Source organism: Syngnathus typhle, unplaced genomic scaffold (genome assembly GCF_033458585.1).
Source record: "Syngnathus typhle isolate RoL2023-S1 ecotype Sweden unplaced genomic scaffold, RoL_Styp_1.0 HiC_scaffold_47, whole genome shotgun sequence".
NCBI lineage: Eukaryota > Metazoa > Chordata > Actinopteri > Syngnathiformes > Syngnathidae > Syngnathus > Syngnathus typhle.
Window position 1 is genome coordinate 429,241 of NW_026871953.1, and position 13,566 is coordinate 442,806.

At 42.9% G+C, this 13,566-nt stretch overlaps 1 protein-coding gene across 1 annotated transcript; it reads right to left on the reverse strand.

The window, feature by feature from the left end:
* Positions 1-1,214: 1,214 nt before the first annotated feature.
* On the reverse strand, positions 1,215-5,781 carry LOC133148303 (uncharacterized protein K02A2.6-like). The gene has a single exon (XM_061271396.1). The coding sequence runs from the start codon at positions 5,739-5,741 to the stop codon at positions 1,731-1,733; it is 4,011 nt and encodes a 1,336-aa protein (XP_061127380.1). The 5' UTR covers positions 5,742-5,781; the 3' UTR covers positions 1,215-1,730.
* Positions 5,782-13,566: the final 7,785 nt, after the last annotated feature.

Genomic DNA, 13,566 nt, shown 5'->3' on the forward strand with positions numbered 1-13,566 from the left:
TAAATCGCATTTTCTCGGCGAGCTGAATTGTGCCGCTCCCGTCACTCTGGTTAGGTTGGCATCGAAAAAAACGCTCTCGGGTGCTCTAGAGTGCCGAGTTTATTACTGCGCATTAAGAAATGACCACCTCCAACGTTTGGTTTATGTTTTATAAGCATTTTTAATTTTATTGCTTAAATCGCATTTTCTCGGCGAGCTGAGCACTTTTTCTGAATTGTGCCGCTCCCGTCACTCTGGTTAGGTTGGCATCGAAAAAAACGCTCTCGGGTGCTTTAGAGTGCTGAGTTTATTACTGCGCATGAAGAAATGACCACCTCCAATGTTTGGTTTATGTTTAATAAGCATTTTTAATTTTATTGCTTAAATCGCATTTTCTCGGCGAGCTGAGCGCTTTTTCTGAATTGTGCCGCTCCCGTCACTCTGGTTAGGTTGGCATCGAAAAAAACGCTCTCGGGTGCTTTAGAGTGCCGAGTTATTCACTGCGCATGAAGAAATGACCACCTCCAACGTTTGGTTTATGTTTAATAAGCATTTTTAATTTTATTGCTTAAATCGCATTTTCTCGGCGAGCTGAGCACTTTTTCTGAATTGTGCCGCTCCCGTCACTCTGGTTAGGTTGGCATCGAAAAAAACGCTCTCGGGTGCTTTAGAGTGCCGAGTTTATTACTGCGCATTAGGAAATGACCACCTCCAACGTTTGGTTTATGTTTTATAAGCATTTTTAATTTTATTGCTTAAATCGCATTTTCTCGGCGAGCTGAGCGCTTTTTCTGAATTGTGCCGCTCCCGTCACTCTGGTTAGGTTGGCATCGAAAAAAACGCTCTCGGGTGCTTTAGAGTGCCGAGTTTATTACTGCGCATTAAGAAATGACCACCTCCAACGTTTGGTTTATGTTTTATAAGCATTTTTAATTTTATTGCTTAAATCGCATTTTCTCGGCGAGCTGAGCGCTTTTTCTGAATTGTGCCGCTCCCGTCACTCTGGTTAGGTTGGCATCGAAAAAAACGCTCTCCGGTGCTTTAGAGTGCCGAGTTTATCACTGCGCATGAAGAAATGACCACCTCCAACGTTTGGTTTATGTTTTATAAGCATTTTTAATTTTATTGCTTAAATCGCATTTTCTCGGCGAGCTGAGCGCTGTTTCTGAATTGTGCCGCTCCCGTAACTCTGGTTAGGTTTGTAAAGTTCTTATGCTCCTTAAATAAGGTATCAGTTGAACTTTATACTAGCTTCAGCTAGTTGTTTATTTTAATCACTCCCGTAGTCTCCCGCTAACATTCTTCTTCTACTCCCTGTACATACATTACGTCATACAGAGTTCCCTTGAGGCTATACAGCCCTCTGTGGGTGATCGTCTGCAATCACATATCATTACATCCCCCTTCCAAACAGGCAAACACAACATGAACATATCGTGCAACACAAAATGTCGTCTAACCCACATACTAGATATGATGACAACATACCATTAACTTTTCTGGATCAAATCCAATGAATATCAAACACTGAATTGTTCTTCACATTTACACAACTGTAAAAGTCAATAACACATTTAACATACCAAACACAGTTATACCAAATTGTTCTTCACATTTACACAACTGTAAAAGTCAATAACACATTTAACATACCAAATACAGCATAAGTATGAACCTTTTTTTTTTTTTTTTCTTAATGTAACAGTGCCTAGTGCCAACAACTTTCTTTCACTTTATATTAGTTGAACAGTTCACTCTTGTTCTATGAGCCTCCCAGGGGGCTTTCTAGGTCTAGTAGACCTTCTGAGTGTCACAGTCATTGAGGGAGGTGAAGGAGGATCACTGTGGTGCACATCTGGAGTAGCACCTTCTGGCTGTTCAGCTCCAACCTCCTCAGCTTGATTCTCAATGTCCCGAGTCTTTAACAGACTCCTCCTGTTTCTCCTTAATACCTGTCCATTCTCTGTCTCGACCACAAAAGACCTGGGACCTACTTCACTGAGGACTCTGGCTTTTCTGTCCCAGGACTCAGGACCCTCAATCCTCACAACATCCCTTTCCCGAAGAGGTTCCAGTTGTGTTGCGGTTTTATCATAGTTCATTTTCTGTCTGTACTTGAGTCTCATTCGTTTGTCAGTCAGTCCATCTGTGTTTTTGTTATCATTGTGTCTTGAAATGTGTGGAAGTGTTGTGCGCAGCTTGCGATGCATGAGTAGCTCAGCAGGTGATGCACCACACTCCAGAGCTGCAGACCTGTAGCTTAGCAAAGCCAGGTAAGGGTCAGCTTTACAGTCTTTTGCTTTTTTCAACAGTCTCTTTACAATCTGCACCCCTTTTTCAGCTTGTCCATTAGCCTGTGGATACAACGGGCTAGAGGTGACATGTTGAAATCCATATACCTGTGCAAACTCACTGAATTCCCCACAGTCATATTGTGGACCATTGTCACTGACAACACATCGCGGGATTCCATGTCTGGCAAAAAACCCTTTCATGTGTGTGATGACAGACTGTGCTGATGTACTGGATAATTGTGCAACTTCTGGATAGTTAGAATAATAGTCTATCACTAGAAGATAGTCCTTGCCATGCAGATGAAACAAATCTGTTCCCACTTTTTGCCATGGTGCAGTGGGTGGGTCTACGATTAGCATCGGCTCTTTTGTTTGTTTGTAATGATGTTTGAGACACGTTTCACACTGCTGTATCATCTCCTCAATGTCTTTGTTGATGCCCGGCCAATAAACTGCTCCTCTTGCTCTCCTTTTGCATTTCTCCACGCCCAGATGTCCCTCATGTATACGCCGAAGCATGTCCTGGCGCATGGATTGTGGGATGACAATCCTGTCTTGTCGCAGTAGCAGCCCATCCGCCACACACAAGTCCGCTCGCACAGGGTAAAACCCTGAGCAGACTCCTCTTGACCATCCATTCTGTAGATGGTGTGAAACTTTCTGCAGCAGAGGATCTTTCGCCGTCTCCTGGACAATTTTCTGTAGCATACCATCTGATGCTGGGAGAGAAGCAGTCACCATGTTTATGTGTGTTTCAGACTCATCAGTCACCGGGGTGACCAGCATGTCACTGTTTGGTGCTGGTGCACGAGATAAAGCATCTGCCAGTACAATATATTTTCCAGGTGTGTAAATAAGTTCAAAGTCGTAGCGCTGCAATGCCATCATCATGCGCTGAATTCTGGGTGACATGTCGTTAAGGTTCTTTTTCCTGATTGTGATGAGTGGTTTGTGGTCGGTCTCTGCTGTAAAGGTTGGCAGTCCATACACATAACTGTGAAACTTTCCACATCCAAACACTAACCCCAAAGTCTCTTTTTCTATTTGAGCATAGCGCTGCTCGGTCTCTGTCATTGACCTAGACGCATATGCTACAGGTTGCCATTTGTCCTCATTCATCTGTAGCAGTGCTGCTCCCAAACCATCTTTTGAGGCATCAGTGGAGATCTTTGTGGGTTTAGATGGGTCAAAGAATGTGAGGACTGGCTCCGTAGTTACAGTTTCCTTTAATTTTTTCCACTCCCTCTCATGTCGACAAGTCCATTCAAATACTGTGTTGTGCTGTAGTAACTCCCTGAGGCATGCCGTCTTAGAGGTAAGATTAGGGATGAACTTTCCCAGGAAGTTGATCATCCCCATGGCTCTCAGGACACCTTTTTTGTCAGTGGGGGCAGGCATATCCAATATGGCTTGCACTTTTGACTGGTCAGGTTCCACACCTTCACTTGTGACTTTGTCTCCCAAGAAAATCATCTCCTTGACACCAAAGAGACACTTGTCTCTGTTCAGTTTTAGTCCATGTTTTTTGACTCTCTGAAAGAGTTTCTCCAGTCTTTCATCATGTTGTTGTTGTGTTTTTCCCCAGACGACCAAGTCATCTATGTAGACTCTGGTGCCGTCCAGACCCTCTATCATGGACTCCATTGCTCTGTGGAAGATCTCTGGCGCTGATTTAATGCCAAATGGGAGTCTTAAGAAACAGTAACGTCCAAATGGTGTGTTAAAGGTGGTGTACTTGCTGCTTTCCGGGTCAAGCCTCAGTTGCCAGAATCCGTGAGAGGCATCTAGTTTACTAAAAAACTTAGCACCAGTCATTTCACTAATGATCTCTTCCCGTTTTGGGATTTGATAATGCTCTCTCTTTATGTTATCGTTCAAATCTTTGGGATCAAGGCAAACTCTTAAGGCACCTGTGTTCTTCTTTTGGACACACGTGATTGAGTTGACCCAATCTGTGGGTTCTTCCACTCGCTCAATGACCGCCATTTGAGTCATTCTTTCAAGTTCTTTTTTCAAGCCAGCTCTGAGCGGTGCTGGCACTCTCCTTGGGGCATGCACAACAGGCTTGGCATCATCTTTGAGTTGTATTTTGTAAGTGTAAGGTAAAGTCCCATGTCCTTTGAAGACAGAAGAAAACTTCTCCACTATGTTTGCACTTCCCTCACACTGTTTTTGTTCCTGTCCTTTGTCTTGCATGACTACTTTAATGTTGTCAGTATTAATCTGATAGATCCTCTTTACTAGACCTAGATCCTCAGAGGCTTTGTCTCCTAAAAGAGACTCGTGTCCATTTGGCACAATGGTGAATAACAGGTTATGCTGTTTGCCTTTTGCCATTATTTTAAGTCTGCATCCACCTTTTGTCTGTATTGGCTGATTATTATAAGCCTTCAGGGGTGTGACTCTTTCTGTGAATTTTTTAGGCTTCTCAGTCAGTGCATTTAAATCTTTCTCACTGATCAAATTAGCTCTAGCCCCAGTGTCAATTCTAAATGTTACAATTGTCCCATTAACTAACAGTGGAGCAGTCCATTTGTCATCTGTTACTGTATTTACAGCCTGATCTGAACCATTAATTCTGGAAGACACTGTCTTAACATCTTCATCGTGTGACACCATCTTTATGAAAAATGTGTCACTCAGATCATCACTGTCATCTGATTCTTCCTGCACTGTGTGCACACCCCGTCCCTTCTTAGAGAGACACATTCTGGCAAAATGGTTTTGTCCTTTGCACTTTACACATGTTTTTCCAAAGGCAGGACATTGTCTTGGTCTGTGTCGCTCACCACATCTCTTGCAAGTGAACATCTCCTTGTCCTTGTTTTTATTCCTGGTGTCACTGTTCTTAAATTTGCTCTGTGGCTTTCCTTTCACAAACACAGCGTTCACATCCTCGTTATCTTGGTGCGCAGCTCCGTGAGCAGGCTCCCTGAAAGTCAGTACTTGTTGTCGAGCAAGCTCACTGGCTTGACATATTTTTATGGCACCGCTAAATGTGAGGTCTGTCTCCCTCAACATTTTCTCCCGGAGCTTCTTTTCATTTGTTCCAAAAACTATTTGATCTCTTATCATAGAGTCTCTGAGTTCTCCAAAATTACAGGACTGAGCTTTGATCTTCAGGTCGGTGAGAAAATTATCAAATGACTCACCCTGGCGCTGCACACGTGAGCGGAATACGTATCTCTCGTACGTTTCATTCTTCTTTGACATGCAATGCTCGTCAAATTTCTTTAAGACCTCTTCAAAGTTCTCTCCGTCTTCGGGTTGAGCAAACACAAAGGTGTTGAAGACTTCAATTGCCTCTGGGCCGGCGATGGTGAGCAGCATTGCTATTTTTCTTCCCTCCGCTCTTCGATCCACTCCGACCGCGGCGATGTACAGCAGGAACTGCTGCTTGAATGTCCTCCAACTTGCATCTACGTTTCCAGTTAGTTTTAACTGACCTGGCGGTTTTACTGCATCCATTGTGTTGCTTCTTTTAACCCCACTCCTGGTACCATGTAAGGTTCTTATGCTCCTTAAATAAGGTATCAGTTGAACTTTATACTAGCTTCAGCTAGTTGTTTATTTTAATCACTCCCGTAGTCTCCCGCTAACATTCTTCTTCTACTCCCTGTACATACATTACGTCATACAGAGTTCCCTTGAGGCTATACAGCCCTCTGTGGGTGATCGTCTGCAATCACATATCATTACAAGGTTGGCATCGAAAAAAACGCTCTCGGGTGCTTTAGAGTGCCGAGTTTATCACTGCGCATGAAGAAATGACCACTTCCAACGTTTGGTTTATGTTTTATAAGCATTTTTAATTTTATTGCTTAAATCGCATTTTCTCGGCGAGCTGAGCACTTTTTCTGAATTGTGCCGCTCCCGTCACTCTGGTTAGGTTGGCATCGAAAAAAACGCTCTCGGGTGCTCTAGAGTGCCGAGTTTATTACTGCGCATTAAGAAATGACCACCTCCAACGTTTGGTTTATGTTTTATAAGCATTTTTAATTTTATTGCTTAAATCGCATTTTCTCGGCGAGCTGAGCACTTTTTCTGAATTGTGCCGCTCCCGTCACTCTGGTTAGGTTGGCATCGAAAAAAACGCTCTCGGGTGCTTTAGAGTGCCGAGTTTATTACTGCGCATTAAGAAATGACCACCTCCAACGTTTGGTTTATGTTTTATAAGCATTTTTAATTTTATTGCTTAAATCGCATTTTCTCGGCGAGCTGAGCACTTTTTCTGAATTGTGCCGCTCCCGTCACTCTGGTTAGGTTGGCATCGAAAAAAACGCTCTCGGGTGCTTTAGAGTGCCGAGTTATTCACTGCGCATGAAGAAATGACCACCTCCAACGTTTGGTTTATGTTTTATAATCATTTTTAATTTTATTGCTTAAATCGCATTTTCTCGGCGAGCTGAGCACTTTTTCTGAATTGTGCCGCTCCCGTCACTCTGGTTAGGTTGGCATCGAAAAAAACGCTCTCGGGTGCTTTAGAGTGCCGAGTTTATCACTGCGCATGAAGAAATGACCACCTCCAACGTTTGGTTTATGTTTTATAAGCATTTTTAATTTTATTGCTTAAATCGCATTTTCTCGGCGAGCTGAGCGCTTTTTCTGAATTGTGCCGCTCCCGTCACTCTGGTTAGGTTGGCATCGAAAAAAACGCTCTCGGGTGCTTTAGAGTGCCGAGTTATTCACTGCGCATGAAGAAATGACCACCTCCAATGTTTGGTTTATGTTTAATAAGCATTTTTAATTGTATTGCTTAAATCGCATTTTCTCGGCGAGCTGAGCGCTTTTTCTGAATTGTGCCGCTCCCGTCACTCTGGTTAGGTTGGCATCGAAAAAAACGCTCTCGGGTGCTTTAGAGTGCCGAGTTATTCACTGCGCATGAAGTAATGACCACCTCCAACGTTTGGTTTATGTTTAATAAGCATTTTTAATTTTATTGCTTAAATCGCATTTTCTCGGCGAGCTGAGCACTTTTTCTGAATTGTGCCGCTCCCGTCACTCTGGTTAGGTTGGCATCGAAAAAAAACGCTCTCGGGTGCTTTAGAGTGCCGAGTTTATTACTGCGCATTAGGAAATGACCACCTCCAACGTTTGGTTTATGTTTTATAAGCATTTTTAATTTTATTGCTTAAATCGCATTTTCTCGGCGAGCTGAGCGCTTTTTCTGAATTGTGCCGCTCCCGTCACTCTGGTTAGGTTGGCATCGAAAAAAACGCTCTCGGGTGCTTTAGAGTGCCGAGTTTATTACTGCGCATTAAGAAATGACCACCTCCAACGTTTGGTCTATGTTTTATAAGCATTTTTAATTTTATTGCTTAAATCGCATTTTCTCGGCGAGCTGAGCACTTTTTCTGAATTGTGCCGCTCCCGTCACTCTGGTTAGGTTGGCATCGAAAAAAACGCTCTCGGGTGCTTTAGAGTGCCGAGTTTATCACTGCGCATGAAGAAATGACCACCTCCAACGTTTGGTTTATGTTTTATAAGCATTTTTAATTTTATTGCTTAAATCGCATTTTCTCGGCGAGCTGAGCGCTTTTTCTGAATTGTGCCGCTCCCGTCACTCTGGTTAGGTTGGCATCGAAAAAAACGCTCTCGGGTGCTTTAGAGTGCCGAGTTTATCACTGCGCATGAAGAAATGACCACCTCCAACGTTTGGTTTATGTTTTATAAGCATTTTTAATTTTATTGCTTAAATCGCATTTTCTCGGCGAGCTGAGCACTTTTTCTGAATTGTGCCGCTCCCGTCACTCTGGTTAGGTTGGCATCGAAAAAAACGCTCTCGGGTGCTTTAGAGTGCCGAGTTTATCACTGCGCATGAAGAAATGACCACCTCCAACGTTTGGTTTATGTTTTATAAGCATTTTTAATTTTATTGCTTAAATCGCATTTTCTCGGCGAGCTGAGCGCTTTTTCTGAATTGTGCCTGTCCCGTCACTCTGGTTAGGTTGGCATCGAAAAAAACGCTCTCGGGTGCTTTAGAGTGCCGAGTTATTCACTGCGCATGAAGAAATGACCACCTCCAACGTTTGGTTTATGTTTAATAAGCATTTTTAATTTTATTGCTTTAATCGCATTTTCTCGGCGAGCTGAGCGCTTTTTCTGAATTGTGCCGCTCCCGTCACTCTGTTTAGGTTGGCATCGAAAAAAACGCTCTCGGGTGCTTTAGAGTGCCGAGTTATTCACTGCGCATGAAGAAATGACAACCTCCAACGTTTGGTTTATGTTTAATAAGCATTTTTAATTTTATTGCTTAAATCGCATTTTCTCGGCGAGCTGAGCACTTTTTCTGAATTGTGCCGCTCCCGTCACTCTGGTTAGGTTGGCATCGAAAAAAACGCTCTCGGGTGCTTTAGAGTGCCGAGTTTATTACTGCGCATTAAGAAATGACCACCTCCAACGTTTGGTTTATGTTTTATAAGCATTTTTAATTTTATTGCTTAAATCGCATTTTCTCGGCGAGCTGAGCGCTTTTTCTGAATTGTGCCGCTCCCGTCACTCTGGTTAGGTTGGCATCGAAAAAAACGCTCTCGGGTGCTTTAGAGTGCCGAGTTTATTACTGCGCATTAAGAAATGACCACCTCCAACGTTTGGTTTATGTTTTATAACCATTTTTAATTTTATTGCTTAAATCGCATTTTCTCGGCGAGCTGAGCACTTTTTCTGAATTGTGCCGTCCCGTCACTCTGGTTAGGTTGGCATCGAAAAAAACGCTCTCGGGTGCTTTAGAGTGCCGAGTTTATCACTGCGCATGAAGAAATGACCACCTCCAACGTTTGGTTTATGTTTTATAAGCATTTTTAATTTTATTGCTTAAATCGCATTTTCTCGGCGAGCTGAGCACTTTTTCTGAATTGTGCCGCTCCCGTCACTCTGGTTAGGTTGGCATCGAAAAAAACGCTCTCGGGTGCTTTAGAGTGCCGAGTTTATCACTGCGCATGAAGAAATGACCACCTCCAACGTTTGGTTTATGTTTTATAAGCATTTTTAATTTTATTGCTTAAATCGCATTTTCTCGGCGAGCTGAGCGCTTTTTCTGAATTGTGCCTGTCCCGTCACTCTGGTTAGGTTGGCATCGAAAAAAACGCTCTCGGGTGCTTTAGAGTGCCGAGTTATTCACTGCGCATGAAGAAATGACCACCTCCAACGTTTGGTTTATGTTTAATAAGCATTTTTAATTTTATTGCTTAAATCGCATTTTCTCGGCGAGCTGAGCGCTTTATCTGAATTGTGCCGCTCCCGTCACTCTGGTTAGGTTGGCATCGAAAAAAACGCTCTCGGGTGCTTTAGAGTGCCGAGTTATTCACTGCGCATGAAGAAATGACAACCTCCAACGTTTGGTTTATGTTTAATAAGCATTTTTAATTTTATTGCTTAAATCGCATTTTCTCGGCGAGCTGAGCACTTTTTCTGAATTGTGCCGCTCCCGTCACTCTGGTTAGGTTGGCATCGAAAAAAACGCTCTCGGGTGCTTTAGAGTGCCGAGTTTATTACTGCGCATTAAGAAATGACCACCTCCAACGTTTGGTTTATGTTTTATAAGCATTTTTAATTTTATTGCTTAAATCGCATTTTCTCGGCGAGCTGAGCGCTTTTTCTGAATTGTGCCGCTCCCGTCACTCTGGTTAGGTTGGCATCGAAAAAAACGCTCTCGGGTGCTTTAGAGTGCCGAGTTTATTACTGCGCATTAAGAAATGACCACCTCCAACGTTTGGTTTATGTTTTATAAGCATTTTTAATTTTATTGCTTAAATCGCATTTTCTCGGCGAGCTGAGCACTTTTTCTGAATTGTGCCGTCCCGTCACTCTGGTTAGGTTGGCATCGAAAAAAACGCTCACGGGTGCTTTAGAGTGCCGAGTTTATTACTGCGCATTAAGAAATGACCACCTCCAACGTTTGGTTTATGTTTTATAAGCATTTTTAATTTTATTGCTTAAATCGCATTTTCTCGGCGAGCTGAGCACTTTTTCTGAATTGTGCCGCTCCCGTCACTCTGGTTAGGTTGGCATCGAAAAAAACGCTCTCGGGTGCTTTAGAGTGCCGAGTTATTCACTGCGCATGGAGAAATGACCACCTCCAACGTTTGGTTTATGTTTTATAAGCATTTTTAATTTTATTGCTTAAATCGCATTTTCTCGGCGAGCTGAGCACTTTTTCTGAATTGTGCCGCTCCCGTCACTCTGGTTAGGTTGGCATCGAAAAAAACGCTCTCGGGTGCTTTAGAGTGCCGAGTTTATCACTGCGCATGAAGAAATGACCACCTCCAACGTTTGGTTTATGTTTTATAAGCATTTTTAATTTTATTGCTTAAATCGCATTTTCTCGGCGAGCTGAGCGCTTTTTCTGAATTGTGCCGCTCCCGTAACTCTGGTTAGGTTGGCATCGAAAAAAACGCTCTCGGGTGCTTTAGAGTGCCGAATTTATTACTGCGCATTAGGAAATGACCACCTCCAACGTTTGGTTTATGTTTTATAAGCATTTTTAATTTTATTGCTTAAATCGCATTTTCTCGGCGAGCTGAGCGCTTTTTCTGAATTGTGCCGCTCCCGTCACTCTGGTTAGGTTGGCATCGAAAAAAACGCTCTCGGGTGCTTTAGAGTGCCGAGTTTATCACTGCGCATGAAGAAATGACCACCTCCAACGTTTGGTTTATGTTTTATAAGCATTTTTAATTTTATTTCTTAAATCGCATTTTCTCGGCGAGCTGAGCACTTTTTCTGAATTGTGCCGCTCCCGTCACTCTGGTTAGGTTGGCATCGAAAAAAACGCTCTCGGGTGCTTTAGAGTGCCGAGTTTATCACTGCGCATGAAGAAATGACCACCTCCAACGTTTGGTTTATGTTTTATAAGCATTTTTAATTTTATTGCTTAAATCGCATTTTCTCGGCGAGCTGAGCGCTTTTTCTGAATTGTGCCTGTCCCGTCACTCTGGTTAGGTTGGCATCGAAAAAAACGCTCTCGGGTGCTTTAGAGTGCCGAGTTATTCACTGCGCATGAAGAAATGACCACCTCCAACGTTTGGTTTATGTTTAATAAGCATTTTTAATTTTATTGCTTAAATCGCATTTTCTCGGCGAGCTGAGCGCTTTTTCTGAATTGTGCCGCTCCCGTCACTCTGGTTAGGTTGGCATCGAAAAAAACGCTCTCGGGTGCTTTAGAGTGCCGAGTTTATCACTGCGCATGAAGAAATGACCACTTCCAACGTTTGGTTTATGTTTTATAAGCATTTTTAATTTTATTGCTTAAATCGCTTTTTCTCGGCGAGCTGAGCGCTTTTTCTGAATTGTGCCGCTCCCGTAACTCTGGTTAGGTTGGCATCGAAAAAAACGCTCTCGGGTGCTTTAGAGTGCCGAGTTTATCACTGCGCATGAAGAAATGACCACTTCCAACGTTTGGTTTATGTTTTATAAGCATTTTTAATTTTATTGCTTAAATCGCATTTTCTCGGCGAGCTGAGCACTTTTTCTGAATTGTGCCGCTCCCGTCACTCTGGTTAGGTTGGCATCGAAAAAAACGCTCTCGGGTGCTCTAGAGTGCCGAGTTTATTACTGCGCATTAAGAAATGACCACCTCCAACGTTTGGTTTATGTTTTATAAGCATTTTTAATTTTATTGCTTAAATCGCATTTTCTCGGCGAGCTGAGCACTTTTTCTGAATTGTGCCGCTCCCGTCACTCTGGTTAGGTTGGCATCGAAAAAAATGCTCTCGGGTGCTTTAGAGTGCCGAGTTATTCACTGCGCATGAAGAAATGACCACCTCCAACGTTTGGTTTATGTTTTATAAGCATTTTTAATTTTATTGCTTAAATCGCATTTTCTCGGCGAGCTGAGCACTTTTTCTGAATTGTGCCGCTCCCGTCACTCTGGTTAGGTTGGCATCGAAAAAAACGCTCTCGGGTGCTTTAGAGTGCCGAGTTTATCACTGCGCATGAAGAAATGACCACCTCCAACGTTTGGTTTATGTTTTATAAGCATTTTTAATTTTATTGCTTAAATCGCATTTTCTCGGCGAGCTGAGCGCTTTTTCTGAATTGTGCCGCTCCCGTCACTCTGGTTAGGTTGGCATCGAAAAAAACGCTCTCGGGTGCTTTAGAGTGCCGAGTTATTCACTGCGCATGAAGAAATGACCACCTCCAACGTTTGGTTTATGTTTAATAATCATTTTTAATTTTATTGCTTAAATCGCATTTTCTCGGCGAGCTGAGCGCGTTTTCTGAATTGTGCCGCTCCCGTAACTCTGGTTAGGTTGGCATCGAAAAAAACGCTCTCGGGTGCTTTAGAGTGCCGAGTTTATCACTGCGCATGAAGAAATGACCACTTCCAACGTTTGGTTTATGTTTTATAAGCATTTTTAATTTTATTGCTTAAATCGCATTTTCTCGGCGAGCTGAGCGCTTTTTCTGAATTGTGCCGCTCCCGTAACTCTGGTTAGGTTGGCATCGAAAAAAACGCTCTCGGGTGCTTTAGAGTGCCGAGTTTATCACTGCGCATGAAGAAATGACCACTTCCAACGTTTGGTTTATGTTTTATAAGCATTTTTAATTTTATTGCTTAAATCGCATTTTCTCGGCGAGCTGAGCACTTTTTCTGAATTGTGCCGCTCCCGTCACTCTGGTTAGGTTGGCATCGAAAAAAACGCTCTCGGGTGCTCTAGAGTGCCGAGTTTATTACTGCGCATTAAGAAATGACCACCTCCAACGTTTGGTTTATGTTTTATAAGCATTTTTAATTTTATTGCTTAAATCGCATTTTCTCGGCGAGCTGAGCACTTTTTCTGAATTGTGCCGCTCCCGTCACTCTGGTTAGGTTGGCATCGAAAAAAACGCTCTCGGGTGCTTTAGAGTGCCGAGTTATTCACTGCGCATGAAGAAATGACCACCTCCAACGTTTGGTTTATGTTTTATAAGCATTTTTAATTTTATTGCTTAAATCGCATTTTCTCGGCGAGCTGAGCACTATTTCTGAATTGTGCCGCTCCCGTCACTCTGGTTAGGTTGGCATCGAAAAAAACGCTCTCGGGTGCTTTAGAGTGCCGAGTTTATCACTGCGCATGAAGAAATGACCACCTCCAACGTTTGGTTTATGTTTTATAAGCATTTTTAATTTTATTGCTTAAATCGCATTTTCTCGGCGAGCTGAGCGCTTTTTCTGAATTGTGCCGCTCCCGTCACTCTGGTTAGGTTGGCATCGAAAAAAACGCTCTCGGGTGCTTTAGAGTGCCGAGTTATTCACTGCGCATGAAGAAATGACCACCTCCAACGTTTGGTTTATGTTTTATAAGCATTTTTAATT